The sequence below is a fragment of the Anomaloglossus baeobatrachus genome, chromosome 6 (assembly GCF_048569485.1).
Source record: "Anomaloglossus baeobatrachus isolate aAnoBae1 chromosome 6, aAnoBae1.hap1, whole genome shotgun sequence".
Classification (NCBI taxonomy): Eukaryota; Metazoa; Chordata; class Amphibia; order Anura; family Aromobatidae; genus Anomaloglossus; species Anomaloglossus baeobatrachus.
Window position 1 is genome coordinate 336,200,226 of NC_134358.1, and position 19,458 is coordinate 336,219,683.

At 48.0% G+C, this 19,458-nt stretch overlaps 1 protein-coding gene across 1 annotated transcript in view; it reads right to left on the reverse strand.

Moving 5' to 3' along the window:
* Window positions 1–587: 587 nt before the first annotated feature.
* Window positions 588–19,458, reverse strand: part of ANKRD33B (ankyrin repeat domain 33B) — a 691,707-nt gene continuing 672,836 nt past the window's right edge. The window contains exon 4 of the mRNA XM_075316544.1: window positions 588–1,429. Coding sequence (XP_075172659.1) covers window positions 588–1,429 — 842 coding nt within the window. The remainder of the gene's footprint in view (window positions 1,430–19,458) is intronic.

Genomic DNA, 19,458 nt, shown 5'->3' on the forward strand with positions numbered 1-19,458 from the left:
ATTGTTTCCTATGGGGTTCGAGTGGTTCGCCAAACCGGTTCGCCGAACCGAACTCGAACACGACCTCCGTTCGGCGAACCAAGCTCGAGCCGAACCGCGACCGGGTCGCTCAACTGTAATCACGACGCATCCGTCATAAAACGGACGCACAATGGATGCACCGGACGCAATGGATCCGTTATTTCACAGGAATCCATCAGTGAATTCCGATGAAATAACGCATCCGTTGCGTCCGTTAACAAAAAAAGGACCGATCCGTCGTTACGACGGACGCGGCGGATTGTGACTAACGCAAGTGTGAAAGTAGCCTAAAAGGTGCACACAATGAATTTTTTGAAAACATTTGGATCATGAAAACCATGTCCACATTGTTGAGCAATCACTAAAAATGATGAGGACTTAAAAATACAAGTGTAAAAATGACATAAAATGCATAATGAATTTGTTGCAAAAAAAAAATAAATTCTAAATCTTTACTCCAAAAAAAATAAATAATCAGGGCCTTATTGTTAACGACTCATTCATTGTAATTCTTCAATTTATTTATATTATTACAAGTTTGATTTGGTGAATATACTATACAAATATTAAGTAAGATTTCTTTTTTTTACATTTTTTTTTTGTTTCTCCTCAGCTTCTTTAATTTTTTTAAGAGCCTCCTCTTCTGCTTTTTTTCTTTCTTCTTTTACCTCCTTGTAACGCCATTTTGGAATCTCGAGGTAGGTATTGTCTTTGACTTTACTATGTCTCCGTGACTTATCTGGAAAATATGTTGGTGTGGGGGCCTTGGTAACTCGAACCTTTGGAATTAGGAATCCTGGCCTCACACTGCTTCTTCTTAATAAATTTAGTGGCAAAAGACTTGTTCTTCTTGTAGACTTTGCATCTGTTCTTCCTGATGAATGAGGTTGAAGACTAGCTCGTCTCTCCTTTTTCTTGGAAATTACAGTAACACATGAATTATGGAAAAGTTTTTCATGAGTCTTTGTGCGATCTAAAGATTTGACTTCATTTGCTCGCTGTTTTCTTAGGATCTCCTGCACAGAGTATCTCCGTTTCCCAACACATGGGGGGCTATCTGGACACACTGTTCTGCAACTTATAGCAACAAATGGGCTGTTCATGCTGGTTGTGATTTTAACCATATGATCAAGCACACCATCCTCCTCAGGTTCAGTAAAATAATTAAAAGTAAATGCTGATTTTACACATTCTGAAACCTTTTGTGCACATGTTTTTGGTTCTGCAGCTTTAGCAAGTAGTTCTTTCATTTTAGGCCATTCCATTTGGAATTGATTGCTAAATTGTTCTGGAGATGGTCTGTCTAAGAGTCTTTGCATAAGATAGGCTGTATCGTATCGCCCTGTAAATCTTGCCCATTCTCTGGAGGTGAATCCACGACTTGGATCCACAGCTTGAATATCAGCACCTGAGAAAAAGAATTATATTAATAAGAAATATCTTTAATATGTTAATTTCAGACAAAGAATACATTAAAATTATATTATCAAACAGGTTTTCCTGCTATTTCTACAATGTATCATGTTACCACCTGTGTGAGACTAGTTATAGTCCATTATCTTGATGCCAATAGTTACTGAAGGTAAAATAATTTTAACTCTTAGCTGATTTAGCCCCCTTAAAAGAGGGGTCTGGAACTAATGATTTGGCATATCCACAAATACTTGCATATAGAACACATGCACAATTCACATGTATTTACAGCGGGTGAAATAAGTATTGAACATGTCACCAATAATTTAAGTAAATATATATCTAAATCTGCTATTGACATGAAATTCTCACCAGATGTTGGTAACAGCCCATCAGTACCGTTTGTGTTCCTGCACGGTCCTAACTCCCCCATACAGCAGGGACAAACTCATTATCGAGGCTGGACTGCACCCTCTCTTGTCTCTCAACGGTAGAGTTGAGCAATGTTCAAGTCGAACGGTTCGCCAATTTCATGTTCATGTGATTTTGGGCGGTGTTCGAGTCGTTCGACGAACTCGAACGATTTGCTTAAAGTTCGGCAGTTCGAGTTACATTCGAGAACGGTTCGATCACCAAAAGCGTGGCTTTTCACAGTAAGGCTATGTGCGCACGTTGCTATCTGCATGCGTCCTGCTTCCCCAGCACAATCCCTCTCTCTTTCCTACTCACCGATCACAGGCGCCTCGCTGCACGGCTGTCACAAATCTCCGGCGGCTTTTCCTCTTTTGAAAATGGCTGCCGCTTCATTATTCAATCAGGTATTCCCTGCCTTCCCCGCCCACCGGCGCCCATAATTGGTTCCAGTCATACACGCCCCCACGATGAGTGACAGCTGTCTCACTGCAACCAATCACAGCTGCTGGCGGGTGGGTCTATATCGTGCAGTAAAATAAATAAATAAATAATAATAATAAAAAAAATGCGGTTCCCCCCAATTTTGATACCAGCCAGGATAAAGCCACACGGTTGTAGGCTGGTATTGTCAGGATGTGGAGCGCCACGTTATGGAGAGCCCACCACCCTAACAATATCACCCAGCAGTCGCCCAGAATTGCTGCATCCATTAGATGCGACAGTCCCGGGACTCTACCCAGCTCATCCCGAATTGCCCTGGTGCAGTGGCAATTGGGCTAATAAGGAGTTAAGCATGACAGGCGTCTCCCCAAGATACCTTCCATGATTAACCTGTAAGTGAAAGTAAAGAAACATACACAGCAAAAAATCCTTTATTTGGAATAGAGGACAAAAAAACACCTCATTTACCTCTTTATTAATCCCCAAACAATCCAGGTCCAAAGTAATCCACACGACGCTTTCAGCTCTGCTACATGAAGATGACAGGGAGCGCTCTGTGTCCTCTCCACGCAGTACCTGAAGTGAGTCGCGCTGTCACCGGAGACTTCACTCTGCAATGCAGAGGTCAAGATAACCAAATCTTCCTATGTTTCTCATTAGAAGCAGTGGCTCAATGGTTAGAGCTACTGCCTAGGGAGCATTAGTTCACGAGTTCAAGTCCCGGCCGCCCCGGTAAAGAAGTTAATTTATTTTTAATTTTAAATTATATTTATTATTATTTTATAATTACAATTTAATTTAATTTACTTTAATTATGCACTGAGGGGAGGAGCCAGACATCAGCTGTGAGCCGCGGGCCACACCTCTAAAATCGGAGCAGTTCACGGAATGAGGCTGCATTGCTCTCTCCTCTCTCTCTTTTTCTCTCTATTTTTCTCTCTCTCAGACCTGGCGATGATCAGCTGGTGAGGTCACCTGACGGAATCAGCTGACACTATAAGTCGAGCTGTGAGGTGAGCTTTTTACCGCCCAGCCGGCTAAACTATCAGCTGATGCTGTCGGACAGGAGCCTGCACAGAAGTGTGTAGTTTTTTTTTGCACTGATGCATCAGCTGATTGTATAAAAGCCGTTTATACAATCAGCTGCTGTGTCATGTGATTCAGGCCCTTGAACCTAACACATCATCTGATCGCTTTGCCTTCCAGCAAACCAATCAGATGATATTGGATCCGGATTGGACAGCGTGGGACCCTTGACCCAGGATTACTGCGGAGGGGGGTTCTTTATTTCAATAAAGATGGAGTCACTAATTGTGTTGTGTTTTATTTCTAATAAAAATATTTTTCTGTGTTGTGTTTTTTTTTATCTGCACTAGAAATTCATGGTGGCCATGTCTAATATTGGCGTGACACCATGAATTTCAGGTTTAGGGCCAGTTGATAATATACAGCTAGCCCTAACCCGATTATTACCCAGCGAGCCACCTGTCACCAGGGCATCTGGAAGAGTTGGTACAGCGCCAGAAGATGGCGCTTCTATGAAAGCGCCATTTTCTGGGGAGGCTGCGGACTGCAATTCGCAGCAGGGGTGCCCAGAAAGCTTGGGCACCCTGCGCTGCGGATTCCAATTCCCAGCTGCCTGGTTGTACTTTGCTGGACACAAAAATTGGACGAAGCCCACATCATTTTTTTTTTAATTAATTGTTTCATGAAATTCATGAAATAATTAAAAAAAAAAAAAAAAGGGCTTCCCTATATTTTTGGTTCCCAGCCGGGTACAAATAGGTAGGCAGCTGGGGGTTGGGGGCAGCCCGTAGCTGCCTGCTGTACCTAGCTAGCATACAAAAACATGGCGAACCCCACATAATTTTTTTGGGGGCAAAAAACTCCTGCATACAGTCCTGGATGGAGTATGCTGAGCCTTGTAGTTCTGCAGCTGCTGTCTGTCTGTATGCAGAAGAGCAGTCAGCAGCTGCAGAACTACAAGACTCAGCATGCTGCATCCACGACTGTATGCTGGAGGGAGAGACAGCGGGAGCAGAACTACAAGGCTCAGCATGCTCCATTCACTAGTATCACTAGTATATGCAGGAGAGCAGACAGCAGCTGCAGAACGACAAGGCTCAGCATACTCCATCCAGGACTGCATGCAGGAGTTTTTTGCCCCCCCAAAATAATGATGTGGGCTTCGCCATATTTTTGTATGCTAGCCTAGTACAGCAGGCAGGTACGGCTGCCCCCAACCCCCAGCTGCCTATTTGTACCCGACTGGGAACCAAAAATATAGGGAAGCCCTTTTTTATTCACCGTAATTATTTCACGAATTTGATGAAATAATTAAAAAAAAAAATGACGTGGGCTTCACCCAATTTTTGTGTCCAGCCAGGTACAACTAGGCAGCTGGGAATTGGAATCCTCAGCACAGGTTGGCCCAAGCTTTCTGGGCCCCTCTGCTGCGAATTGCAGTCCTCAGCCGCCCCAGAAAATGGTGCTTTCATAGACGCGCCATCATCTAGCGCTGTATCCAACTCTTCCAGCAGCCCTGAAGCCGGGTAATAATGGGTTAATACTAGCTTTGTTTTACTAGCTAGTATTAAGCCAGAGATTCTTAATGTCAGGCAAGTTTGACCCGGCCATTAAGAATCTCCAATAAAAGACACCACACAGAGAAAATATACTTTAATAGAAATAAATACACAAACACATTAGAGACTCCATGTTGATTACTCCCTCTCAGCCCTCCACGATCCTGGTCTTCTGTCTTCTTTCTCCTTCAACCCATGCAGGTCTGCTACATCAGACAGCACTGCATGGGAGGAAGACGCTGCTGCTCCCGTGCAGTGTAATCACTCAGTAAGTGAGCAGAGGCTGCAGGCTGTACGCGGTGATGTCACCGCTGCCAACATTACTATAACAACGGCAATCTCCGATCACGTGCTTCCCGGTACCGCTATTTACCGGCTGTGGCAGCCAGTCCCTGCATGTGGGCTGACTCTGTAAAGAGCGCCCACATGCAGGAACGGGGAAGCCGACCATGTGCCAGAGCATCTCGCCGGTATACGGAGATACTGGAACGAGCACCGCGTACCAGAGAGATGCACTGACAGGACCCTGACGTCTAGCCATGTGACCAGTCTGTAGCCAATGAGATAATAGACCTGTGACTGGTCACATGATATTTTGACGTCACGGAAGGTCCTATCATCAGTGCTGGTTACCGGGAGGACGCAACGATTATCGGAAAGGAAAAGCGGCGGGAGACCGACTGCAGGACGCGTCGCGGGGACCTGTAAGTGTAATGGCAATGTTTCTTAACTGTATGTGTACATTTATAATGTGTTTTTATGTGTTTGCGTTTGCCTGCCATTGTTTCAATGGGGTTCGAAGGAGTTCGTCGAATGGAGCCTCCGTTCGACGAACCGAACTCGAACACTAGGGGGGTGGCTCATCTCTACTCCATAGTTTTTCACAAGCTCCCTTTCTGCTGCCTCCTACTCCCCGGGCCTGCACACCCTGCCCTTTAAAGACCCAGCGTAGTATTTCTTGGAAGTGCCTCTCAGCCTATGGATGAGATGCTCTAGGTAGATAAGGCATCCTCCCACTAGAGGAGGTGCCTGAACAACATGGTCTGTCAGTTTGTTTCCTGCTTGCTAGTTATTTGTCAGGTCCCATGTCTTCACTATCCTTTACCAGAATCTGTGCCTGCTATCCCATACCTATCAGTACCTGCCATATCCTCCATAACTATTTGCACCAGTCATCCTGTCTGCATCAGCTGTCCTGGTCGCAGCTGCCGGCACTAGAGACTCTGCCTGTCTGTACCTCAGGCCATTCCTACTATGAGGGTCAGCTGCTACCATCTCAAACACTGCCCTGGGAGAGGCACCTGGTGTCTACTAGAATCCAAACCCAAAGTCACCATCAAATGCTCTGGAGTATACCTGGTAGGCACTTAGTTAAGTCCCTCCATTACTGGGTAAGCAGGGGTCCTATCTGTAGTCCAGTTCGTCCACTCCCATTCGCCGCCTCAACACCGGCAAGCGTTACACCATTCAATACACGCAGGCAAAAAAAAAATCAAACCATGGATGTTAATAAATCAAGTTATATGTAATAATGAGAAGTGACACAGGGAAAAAGTGTGGAAAAGAGATGAGCGAACCCAAAGTTCGGTGTTCAAACCGAACAGACTTTACCAAAATTCAGAGTTCGGGTTCGGAGTTCGGGTGCTTTATGTGTGCAAACCACTTGCTCAAGCAGTGCTGTGCTCTGGTACGCTCGGTGCTCAACTCTGTGCAAGCCTCTTTCAATGTTTGAATAGCTATCTCTGGGGGTAACAACAGCATGATCAGATGTAGTGTGCATCAAACTAAAAAACATATTGTTGCAAAATATACTGATGGTTTGGATACATAATTTCTAAACTAATGAAGGTTCGAATGAGCCCTGTTGGGGCCATAATTTGGAAGTGGAAATAACAACAATTCACCATACAGCAATCACAACCATGTGTTCCTTGCAAGATTTCAGACAGAGGAGTGAAAAAAATGATCAGAAGCGTCGTCCAATAGCTAAGGAAAAAAACACATAGAACTATATAAAAAAAAATAAAAAAATCACAAACCATAGGAGCCAATTCAGATGATGTAGGCATGTAGGCACACACAGAATGTGGCAAACCCTCCTAATAAAGATGGCCGCAGCCCAGGTGCACGATGTTTATGATACAGCCATTCAAACCTCCACACTAAAGGGGAGGGGCAGCTGTCTAGCATAAGACATGCACACTAATAAGGCTTGCATTGGGAGCCCGTCATATAGATAGGTGTGATGCACAGTGTCTGAACTACAACCTATAAATGATGCCAGAAACCTAGGTCAGGCGGACTAAACAGCACTATATGAGTGTATCTCACACGGATACGCGACACGCACAGTGTCTAAATTGTGACCTATAAATGACGCACAACACTATGTCAGGTGGGTTAATAAGCACTATAAGAGTGCATATCACATGACGGATATGCACCTGGGCTGCAGCCATCTTTATTAGGAGGGTTTGCCACATTCTGTGTGTACCTACATCATCTGAATTGGCTCCTATGGTCTGTGAATTTTTTTTTATAGTTCTATGTGGTTTATTCAAATAATTGAGGGTAGGGACTCGCAAGTGTGCGAATCTGTGACGTGGATTGCGAGCTTACATATTTTGGGACAAAATATCAACTAATATCTCATATTTGAGATATGGCACATTTTACCTTGTTTTGCAGGATGTGTGTGGACCTTCTGAATTCAGGTGGTTAAATGGTGAGTCCGTCATGTGATATGCACTCATATAGTGCTAACTAACCCGCCTGGCCTAGTGTTGTGCGTTATTTATAGGTCACAATTCAAACATTGTGCATCTCGCGTATCCATGTTAGATGCACTCATATAATGCTGTTTAGTCCGCCTGACCTAGGTTTCTGGCATCATTTATAGGTTGCAGTTCAGACACTGTGCATTTCACTCATCTATATGATGGGCTCCTAGTGCAAGCCTTATTAGTGTGCATGTCCTATGCTAAACAGCTTCCCCTCCCCCTTAGTGTGGAAGTTTGAGTAGCTGTATTATCAGCATCGTGCACCTGGGCTGCGCCATCTTTATTAGAAGGGTTTGCCACATTCTGTGTGTGCCTACATCATCTGAATTGGCTCCTATGGTCTGCCAATAGCTAAGGACCATCTGTGGAGAGCTACTGAAAGACCTGGAATCAGCAGGTCCAATTGTTTCAAAGAAAACAATAAGTAACGCACTCAACTTCCATGGCTTGTATTCATGTTCACCACACAAGACTCCATTACTGAACAAAAAGCATGTTCAAGTTAATTTAAAGCTTGCTCAACAACATTTAGACAAGCCTTTGAAATAAGGGAAAGACTACTGTCTGGTCAGATGAGACCAAAATTAAGTTTTTTAGATGCCATAATACATACCATGTTTGGAGACTTTAACACCATACCAAAAGAGAAGTTTGGATGTGGGAACATCATGGCGTGGGGCTGATTTGCAGCATAAGGCACAGGTAAACTTCATATTATTGAAGGAAGGATGAATAGACAAATGTACCGAGAGATTCTTGATAAAAATATGCTGCCATCTAGCAAGATGATGAAAATGAACGTGGAAATGGGGGTGGACATTTGAGCAAGACAATGATCCCTAACACATAGCCAAGGAAACTCAAAAAATTGGTTTCAGGGAAGCAGCTAAAATGGCCCAGTCAATCACCTGACCTGAATCCAATAGAAAATTTATGGAAAGAACTGAAGTTCAGAGATCAAAGACAGAGCCCACAGAACCTTGAGGATTTGAAGCATGTTTGTGTGGAAGACTGGATCAAAATGACACTTGAGCAATACATATGACTACTTTCTTCTTACAGGTAGCATCTTGAAGTTGTCATCATCAATAAAGGCTTTTGTACGAAGTATTATTTAAATTTCATAAAGCATATTCAATACATTTTCCCTGTATCATTTCTCATTATTACACATAACTGAATTTATGGACATGTATGATTTGATTTTTTTGCTAGTCTGGATTGGATGAATTTTTACCAACATCTGGTGAGAAATTCACCTTTAGAAATAGATTTACTTAAAAAATTGGTGAGGTGTTCAATAATTATTTAATCTGCTGTATAAATATCTGTCAATTGTACACACACTCTTGCAGGTATGTGTTGACATAATATCATCAGCACAAACCGCCTTACAATTCAGGAGTGGGGCTCAATATCCCTCTTAAAAGGGTAGTCATATCCAATGCTCATGGATTTGGGTGTCAAAGACTTCAGTAAAAAGGACCCCAACTGTCATGGATGAGGGGGTTGCTGTGTAGTAGGAATAGTATCATAAACCAGAGTAATACCAAACAAGAGAAAAAAGACCAGCACTCCCACCAGGCAACTGTGCACAAGGATAATCAGTCTATAGTGAAGTAAGAAATTCCAGCACTGATTAGAACAGCTAACTGCAGTCTTCATTAAACTCACATCTGGACGTTTCAGCCTCTCCCAGGCTTTCCACTGCTGTTTTCAGTTGTCCATTACCCTTGTCAGCTGTGCTCCCATTACAATGTACAGTGTCCTTGTCTGGCTTCCATTCCTCTTTGGTACACTGTATTCTTCCTACCCGGTTATGCCACCAGCATCAGCTACCCCGGAGGTCCTTGCTATACTAGAGCCTGTGTCCGTCCACCCTGGACGTGCCACCAGCCTCAGGTACCCCGAAGGTCCTTGCTATACTATAGACTGTGTCTGAAAATTTTAAAAATCAAGAGGAGCATGAGTGACAAGATTAGGCCTCTTGCTCCCACACCCCTGCCAGTACAGACAAGACACAACTTGGAGACCCATCTTGGAGTCTTGAATTTAAAAACATGTCAGGCAGACAGCAGGGCAGTAGCATCAATTGCCACCCCTTCATTTCCCCATAGTGTCTTTGCACAGCAGGGAGATATGGTCCATGCAACACACAAGATGTGGCCTGGCATTTCAATTTTAAAAATCAAAAGGTGGATGAATGCCAGGATTATGCCTCTTGCTCCCACACCTCTGCCAGTACAGACAAGACACAGCTTGGAGATGCATCTTGGAATCTTGAGATTTAAAGACATTTCAGTCAGGCATAGTGGATGTTGCTGGGTTCACAGGAGCTCTCAGACTTCCAGGAGCAGTGGCAGGGATCTTTCCAGGGAGACACTGAACTCCTGCCTACTCCTTTCCCCAGTGAGGAGGTAGTGCTCCTGGGAAGACTTCTAGACGGCACCAGCAGGGGGCAGGGAGGTGAAGAATGCAGCAGTAGAGGAGCCCAGGAGATCCATCAGAATAAGAAGTACTGCTTCCCCCAGTCCAGCTCAAGGTAAAGGGTCCATGGTTGCCCAGGAAACATCGAAGCAGACCAGTGTCTAGCTGGAGAAGTGTTGGGGGTTCATGGATCGCCGAGAAAGTGTGGATACATTTACCACCAGGGTTACCCACATGTTCAAAAAATATGAGCGGATCAGGGTGAAGATCGGCAGGCTACAGGGGGAGCTGAAGAAGACCGAGTACCAGCGTGACCATATGCATAGCAAGGGGTGTGCAGACCTGGCAACCCAGGTACAGGCGCTAAAGGAGGAGTTGGGGCAGTGGTGGCACTACATGAGGGGATCCTGAGGAATTTGGAGAAGTTTCAGAATGACAAGCATTTTGCAACCATGTCAGGGTTAATCTGGGATGGTGGGGAGCAGGTTGCCGTGCCACCTGGTGGGGTTGCCCATTCAGGGTTGGTCACATCAGCTCAGGAGGTTGCTGCTACATGTGGTGCGCCGGCCGGTGTAGCCACGCCTAGCGCTGGCCCACTGTCAGGAAGCACCCTGCCCACCTGCGGTGCTCAGTCTGGGGGTGTTGTGGGGAGATGGGAAAGGACCCATGGTGCTCCAGGTGATGTTACACCGGGTGGTAGCACCCCAGCGGGCAGTACTCCCCAGTTAGGTGACAGTGCACCAGCCAGAACTAGAGTGACCCAACATGGCTGCACCCTGCCCAGCTAAATGGCGCTGTCCCTCCTGGTGAAGTTACCAGTAGTGTTCCCACCCAACAGCAACGCCGCCCTTTAGTGAAGGGTGCCAGCCCCTAGAAAATGTTGGTAAAGCGAACAGTGTGGCTCCAGGAACTAAGGGTGTGGGCACAAGAGCTGCTATGCCCGAAGAGCAGAGTGCCCAGCCCAGTGATAAAAACTGTGCGGAGACCACAGGAGTGAAAATGGAGGTTGGAGGGTCTGCAGCCATAACCTTTGGGGCTGCGGACAATGATGATTGTAGATAATGTAAATATGGGTAATGGGGCTGGGACTCAACCTGCTTTGGCAGAAGTGCTTGAAGGTGTGGTGGTGAATGAGGCTGTATCTGGAGAGTGGGAATGGAGATAGTGATTGTGACTGAGTGTTTGCAGAGGTGGATGCTGGAATAGAAGGTGCTGGAGTGACTGCTGAAGTAATGGATGCTGGAGTGGTTGCTAGGACTGATGGAGGTGGAGTGGTTGCTAGGAGTTATGGTGGTGGAGTGGTTTCTAGGGGTAATGTGGGTGGAGTAGTTAGTAAGGCTCACCTGGTGCATGTCCACATCAGGAATAAGCCAGGTCATGCGGGGTTCACATACTTCAAAAGGTAGTCAGATTAGGTCAATGATAGGTTTTATTTGAAGGAGAAGGCCGTCTCTTCACCCATGTAGGTGACAGAGGTGGAATTCTCCGATCACTGTTTAATTATGTTTTCCTTGAATGTTGCAGAAACCCTCTAGATATGGAAGCTAAATTTGTCACTCCTAATGGAAACAATTGTGAGATAGTCTTTTGAGGATTTTCTTCAGGGTGAGGTGCCATTTGGTGGACCTTTGTAACAGTGAGTGAATCTGAGTAGTGAGAGATGTTTAACCCCTTCATGACCGAGGATGTAACGGTACGTCCTAAATCATGAAGGCTGGCTGCTGCGGTAAGCTGGTGGTGATCCCCGCATGTCTGCTGATTTGTACAGCAGACATGTGTACCTCGCAGGGGCACATGGATTCGCGATCCACCTGTGCCTGTTAACCCCTTAAATCACACTGACTCCTGTCGCTATCATGACTCACTTCCTTTTACAGCCAGCAGAGAGCTGGCTGTAACAAAAGACGAGCATTTCTGCTGATCTGAGCAGTGCAGCTTAGATCAGTAGAAATGAATAAGCGAATCAGACTGCTGATCCTTATAGTCCCCTAGGGGGACTAGTAAAATAGAAAAAAGTTAAAAAATAAAAAATAAATAAAAAAACCTAAAAGTTCAATCACCCCCATTTGCCCCATTGAAAAGCTTTAAAAAATAAAAAATATACACACATTTGGTATTGCCACGTTCAGAAATGCTAGATGTATGAAAATATAAATACAATTAATATGATCGGTAAATGGCGCAGCGGCAAAAAAATTCCAAAAGCCAAAATTACATTTTTTGGTAGTCGAAAATTTTGTGCAAAATACAATAATAGGTGATCAAAACATAGCGTCTGCCCGAAAATGGTACCATTAAAAAAGTCAGCTTGAGTCTCAAAAAATAAGCTGTCACTGAGTGCAATATCCAGAAAAATGAGAATGCTACAGGTTGCATAAAATGGCGCACAAAGTGCGCCACTTTTTTGTGACAAACTTCGGAATTTATTTTTAACTCCTTAGATAAAAGTTAACCTATACATGATTGGTGCCTACAAACTCATACCGACACATCAGTTTTACCATATAATGAACACGGTGAATAAAATATCCCAAAAACAATCATGCAATCACACTTTTTTTTGCAATTTTTACACACTTGGAATTTTTTTGCCGTTTTCCAGTACACTTTATGGTACACTTATGGTTTCATTTAAATGTACAACTCATCCAGCAAAAAAAGCCCTTATATGGCAAGATTGGCGGAAAAATAAAAAAGTTACGGCTCTCGGAAGAAGAGGAGCAAAAACCAAAAAAGAGAAAATCGCCCGGGGGTGAAAGGGTTAAGCATCGGGTTTTTTTCTGACAGCTCTCCAACCTCAGAAGCCCAAACAATCTGTCGAGAACTCGAGAACCTTGTCTTAACTGAAGATGACCATGAGGAAACCTCCAGAGTCAAATCCTTGCTTAAGAGGTGTCAGTATGATAGGCGCACATCATTGGTTTTTGAGAGGGATTTTGGAAAATGTAGCTCACCTGACCCTTACTACTCTCAGACAACTTGCAGTTTCTGTAAAATTTTGTTGGGTCTGCAGGATGGTATGGGATCTCTGATAAGGTCCAAATCAGGGAATCCTGGAAATCATCAGAACCTACTACTCTTACCTCTTGTGGAGGAATGAGCTGGATAGGGAAAAAATATCAGCTTTCCTGGCAGAGGCCGCCGCCATACCAGGAGTAGACCCCTTGTTTGATGTCTTGGTGGAGGAGATCAAGGAAGGGGAACTGAGACTGGCAATTGTTGAGCTTCAGCCCAAAAGGTCTGGATGGCTTAACATATGAGTTCTAGAAGATCTTTAAGGACTCTTTGGTCTCCTTGTTGACTTGGATGTTTAATTAGTGTCTCTCCATGGGCACTCTGCCGAAGTCAATGAGCAGATCAACTTTGATTCTTCTGTCAAAGGGTAAGCATTCATCACATATTGAGAATTGGAGGCCCATAGCACTTCTCAATTTGGACAGAAAAACTCTAGCTAAGGTGCTTTTCAACAGGCTGGTAAAATTTGCACCACGACTCCTTATGGAGGTCCAGCACTGTGCTGTATCTGGCCATATCGCTTTTAGTTGTGAAGGCTGTGGAACAGGGTAGGGCAGGAATGTGGTATATGCTGTCTCTGGATCAGGCAAAAGCCTTTGACCGGGTTGATCATGGGTACCTCTGGTCCACTCTCCTGCGGTATGGTATGAGGGGGTTTGTGGATTAGGTGAAGGTTTTGTATGGAGTGGCTGAGAGTTTGCCACTGGTGAATGGTTAGATTGGACAACCTTTTGTGATTGGTTCTGGTGTTCATCAGGGTTGTCCTCTTAGCCCCCTACTGTATGCATTTGCAATCAGCACCTTCATTAGGAGGATAGATTGTGGACCATTGGTGGGGGTAGAGATGGGCAGCCCTGGCACACAGAATGCTATCCTGAGGGTAGTGACCTATGCTGACTGTGGTGCCCTGGCGTCCGTCATTATTAAAAATGTTTTTATATGTGCAACGTTCAAGTGACCTAACAAAAATGCTTATATTTGAAATGTTTTCATGTTATTTATGTTTTTACAGTTTTGAAAAAAAAAAATAAAACCGGTGATGGACAGGCAGCCCGCGGACGGTTTGCATTTCACCAAGGGGGAATGTGGTGCCCTGGACTAGCCAGGTCGTCACAGGTAACACACAAACACCCCCACCCCCCACTAGACAGTAACATTAGCCAAACACAAAACCCTTGTTGCCTCCCTCCAGGGTTTGATGTCCACACCAGGTGGGGCGGAGCCAAGTGGTTGGCCCCACCCACCGAGGAGTTCACAGGCCTGGAGGCGGGAAAAGTGACAGATCGAGTTTGGAGTTTGAAGTGTGAGGAGTAAACACTTGGGTGTCTGGGTTTGTGGCCCAGGCACTGACAACAAGGTTGGCAGATGGTGGTGGACGTCTGCAAGAGTGGTAGATCGACGCGGAACCGTAGGACCGGGGACAGGCGACGGCCCGCCGGTACCGACCGGGGAACGAAGTGAAGCCAGCACACACAGGCAGAGCCATCGGACCCCGACCAGGCTTGGAGCCGCCGACAATAGTCAAATCCGAGTGTGACCGGAACCCCAGGGGTTTCCTAACAGCCAAAGACCTGATAGAAGGCAACCGCCCACACCGTGAGGGTATATAGCTACCGCCTAAGGCTAGAGACCCAAAGGCCAGCACCTGCGGGCAAACGGGCCCCTCCGGCATCCATACACCGGGGAGCGGACTACCGTTGGGGATCCATCGTAATCAAGACAGTACACTAAGGTGCAGGGAAAGACAGCCGCCATCACCTGTCCAAGGAGAGACACAGCAGCCGGCTGCGGGACCCGTCCATCCAGCCGTTTGGTTTACCGAGGACTTTGTGCATCTCTTGCTGAGTGAGTACGCCTGTGCCATCCGGCACCGCGCCGCGCTGTCCCTGCAACCCTGCACCTCACCAATCCTGCCTTCCTGTCACACCACCGGCCCCGGGACCACCGACCCCTACCCACGGAGGGGGGAAAACAACATCCCAGCTGCTCCCTACCATCGCTCCCGGGATCCCCGTCACCAGCAGCGGTGGTGCCTATCTTCACTACAACCCCTGGGTGGCGTCACGGACTAAATCCCCCAAACCAACCACCCTTTTCACTCACGGGCGAGGAGCGCCGCTCGAGTCCCCGGATCTGGCCCACCGCTCAAGCCACCGAGCCGCAGCAGTCGCAGCAGCGCCGGACCCAAGCATTAGCGAGCACAGCGGCGGCGTTCTCCCTGCCCGCAACAACTTGGCATCACGAACAGGATTGGACCCATCTACTTACCAGTAGAAGTGCGCCTTGTGATCTCCGCCGGTGGTGTCCGGCCGAAAATTTTCCATCTTGGGCGCGAAAATCTTCCGCTCGAGCGTCTTCTCCGAGCAGGGAAGGCGCGAAAGAGAAGCCACGCCCCCAACAAGCGGAAGTGCTGAAGAGAACCAAGGGGGGACGAGTGTGTGTCTGCCTGATGTAGCCGAGGCTATGAAAGCGGGGACGCCAGGACTCTGCAAACATTTGGTTCCTGGAACACTGCTGCGCACGATGTCCCGTCCGTCAGGCACCACTGAAATCCCAGAGCCCACGCCAGGAACAGTGGGGTGGGTGGAGGCCCGGACAATGCAAATGTGATGCCACCTTCAAGTCCAGGTCCGGTTCTTGATGGAGCGCTGGGTGGCCGAGATGGAGGAGGTGGCGGCGGCCGTGCGGAGACGCGAGGTGGAGGCAGTGTAGGAGGAGCGGGTAAGCGACCCACGCCCCTGTGTCCGAGAAGGACCGGCCGCTGTGGCTGAGAGGCCCGGCCTGCACCCGCTCACCCTCCTGCCTCCCCCACCATCCGTACCGGTTGCTGTTACCCCTCCGCTCGGACCGCTGTCCCCAACACCGGCAGTGGAATCAAACCCGTCCGCCCTAGATGACCAACCTGGGGGTGTTGTCTGTGAACGGCCCGTATCCCTCCCGCTGCCATGGAAGATACCGCGGGAGGTGTCCGTCCGCGACGAGAAAGCCGTCGGCCCCAGAAGTGGCCGCACCCGAGACCGTCCCGGCTCCGGCAGTCCGCCCAGCCATGGAGGAACCGGCCGCTGAAGGCCCGAAGGCCCAACCGGTGAGGCCAGCTGTCCCTGAATCCCCCGCCTCGGCTGAGGCTGAGCTGGGCCGCCACTGCAACGCAGCAGTCCAGGTCATGTCACCACAGGACCCCCACGAGAGAGTATCGGTAGTGGCCGGTGTGGCCGCGGTCCAGCGGGGCCCAACCCGGGCGCAGGGGTCTGCCAACGACCCTTATTGGGACAGGGAACCAAACCAGTTGGGGCGGGAGATTGCCACCAGAGAGCAGCAGAGGGCCGAAGTAATGGCGCGAGTGATTAAAGAAAAGGATTAACTCCGTCATGCCACCTTTCGGGTGCGGGGCCCGGTGTATGAAGGCCAAGTCCGGCAGTTTGACACGCGGAGGGGGTTCGGTTTCATCTACGAGCCGGGCCTGGAGGCCGAAGTGTTTGTGGCCCGCCGCGATGTCAACTCACATCTTCCCACGGGCCACCCAGGTCGCTATCTATTGCCGGGCGACCTGGTAACTTACACCCGCCACTGCGGGGAGAGGGGCTGGTTCGCCCTGGACGTTAAGCAAAGGAAGAGCCACGGTGTGCAGATGCGGCCCCAGCCCCCTCCCCCACCAAGCCGTCCGGATGTTGAGCTGGAAGAGGTCCTAGACGAGTACGACCAAAAATCAACCGAAGATCATCTGATTAGCTACAGTGATTATCCGGGCCATTGCCGGCAAGTTGTCCCCGGAGGGACTCTGTGTGTTTTTACCGCCTACATGAGGAACTACTCATGAACGTGGCCGAGAACTGGCAGGCCACCCACGAAGTTGTGGGCTTGTAAATAGTTTTGTGGGATGGAAACCGTTGTCGCCTCCGGAGAGGCAGATTGCAGGAAGGGCCTGCAGGAGAGGAGGCTGGGGCCCGGCCACCACCAGGACCGGTGGCCATCCTCCGAGGGTCAGGGGTCCCCCTTGGACTGGGGTCCCCTGAAGTGACAGCCGAGTGCGAGTAACCGTACCCGTTCCCGCTCGGGCAGCCTGAACCTGGATTGGGGTCAAGGGGTGCTGCCCACTTCTTAGGGGCAGCATCAGGGCTAGGTTGCTTGGGTGGGAGAGCGGAAGACATCCGTCTGTCCGTCCTTATTAAAAATGTTTTTATATGTGCAACGTTCAAGTGACCTAACAAAAATGCTTATATTTGAAATGTTTACGTTATTTATGTTTTTACAGTTTTGAAAAAAAAAAATAAAACCGGTGATGGACGGGCAGCCCGAGGACGGTCTGCATTTCACCAAGGGGGAATGTGGTACCCTGGACTAGCCAGTTCGTCACAGGTAACACACAAACACCCCTACCCCCCACTAGACAGTAACATTAGCCAAACACAAAACCCTTGTTGCCTCCCTCCAGGGTTTGATGTCCACACCAGGTGGGGCAGAGCCAAGTGGTTGGCCCCACCCACCGAGGAGTTCACAGGCCTGGAGGCGGGAAAAGTGACAGATCGAGTTTGGAGTTTGAAGTGTGAGGAGTAAACACTTGGGTGTCTGCGTTTGTGGCCCAGGCACTGACAACAAGGTTGGCAGACGGTGGTGGTCGTCTGCAAGAGTGGTGGATCGACGCGGAACCGTAGGACCGGGGACGGGCGACGGCCCGCCGGTACCGACCGGGGAGCGAAGTGAAGCCAGCACACACAGGCAGGGCCATCGGACCCCGACCAGGCTTGGAGCCGCCGACAATAGTCAAATCCGAGTGTGACCGGAACCCCAGGGGTTTCCTAACAGCCAAAGACCCGATAGAAGGCAACCGCCCACATCGTGAGGGTATACAGCGACAGCCTCAGGCTAGAGACCCAAGGGCCAGCACCTGCAGGCAATTGGGCTCCTCCGGCATCCATACACCGGGGAGCGGACTACCGTTGGGGATCCATCGTAGTCAAGACAGTACACTAAGGTGCAGGGAAAGACAGCCGCCATCACCTGTCCGGGGAGAGACACAGCAGCCAGCTGCGGGACCCATCCATCCAGCCGTTTGGTTTACCGAGGACTTTGTGCATCTCTTGCTGAGTGAGTACGCTTGTGCCATCTGGCACCGCGCCGCGCTGTCCCTGCAACCCTGCACCTCACCAACCCTGCCTCCCCGTCACACCACCGGGCCCCGGGACCACCGACCCCTATCCACGGAGGGGGGAAAACAACATCCCAGCTGCTCCCTACCATCGCTCCCGGGATCCTCGTCACCAGCAGCGGTGGTGCCTATCCTCACCACAAACAAACCAACCACCCTTTTCACTCACGGACGAGGAGCGCCGCTCGAGTCCCCGGATCCGGCCCACCGCTCGAGCCACCGAGCAGAAGCAGCGCCAGACCCGAGCGTTAGCGAGCGCAGTGGCGGCGTCCTCCCCGCCCGTGACACTGACGATGTCTCCTGGGGAGAGGAGGTGCAGGCAGTGACATACCTCCCAACCTTTGAAGAACAGAAAGAGGGACAAAGTATGTGGCACATGCAGTGCGCCGCAGCAAATTTTGGCCATGCCAATTTGGCAGTGAGGGGAGTTCAGCAGACTCGGACTGTTCATTCATGCATAGCAGCCAGAACTTTCTCATATTTATATAAGCATCACTAGATGACATGTTACTTTGTTACTTTTCTGTATCTACAGTATAAGGCCATGTTCGCATGTGGCAGAAATCTTGTGGGGTTTTTGTTGTTTCTGTGTTTTTATGATACAGAAAAACTTGTTTTCTGCACTTATGAAAGACACTGCTGTATTTTCATGTGTTTTTTTAAGCTCCCATAGAAGCTTCTAGAGAAAAAAAAAAGCACCAAAACCTCAAAGTTCAGCGGTATCTTTTCATGGAATCACATCAATTTATGTGCAGAAAAGCAGCAGAAAAAAACAGCATTTATGCTACATGTGAACACGAACTAAATGTCCAAGCAAAGTGGGTGTGACGTCACGAAAGCTCCGCTCTCGGTGCATCTAGAGACACCGCTGAACTGTGCAGTTTTGGTGTTTTTTTTTTCTATAGGTTTTTTTGTGGAGCCTGAAAAAAATGCAAGCGAAAAAAAAAGTTGCGTTACGTTTTTAAATGCAGAATCAAAGCTCTTCTGTAGTATTAAAAACCCAGTTTCACATCTGCTCCAAATATGTATTAAATATTGGGGAGAATGCATAAAAGATGCAGCAAACACGCAATAATCAGAGAATACTGTTACTGCATTGAGTGCTGCAGACACCTGTAGAAAACAACGCAGCATTTACACTACGTGTGAACACGGCCTCAGTGATACAATTTTATTACATTTTTTTATGGGTTTTAATAGAGAAAAATAATCAATT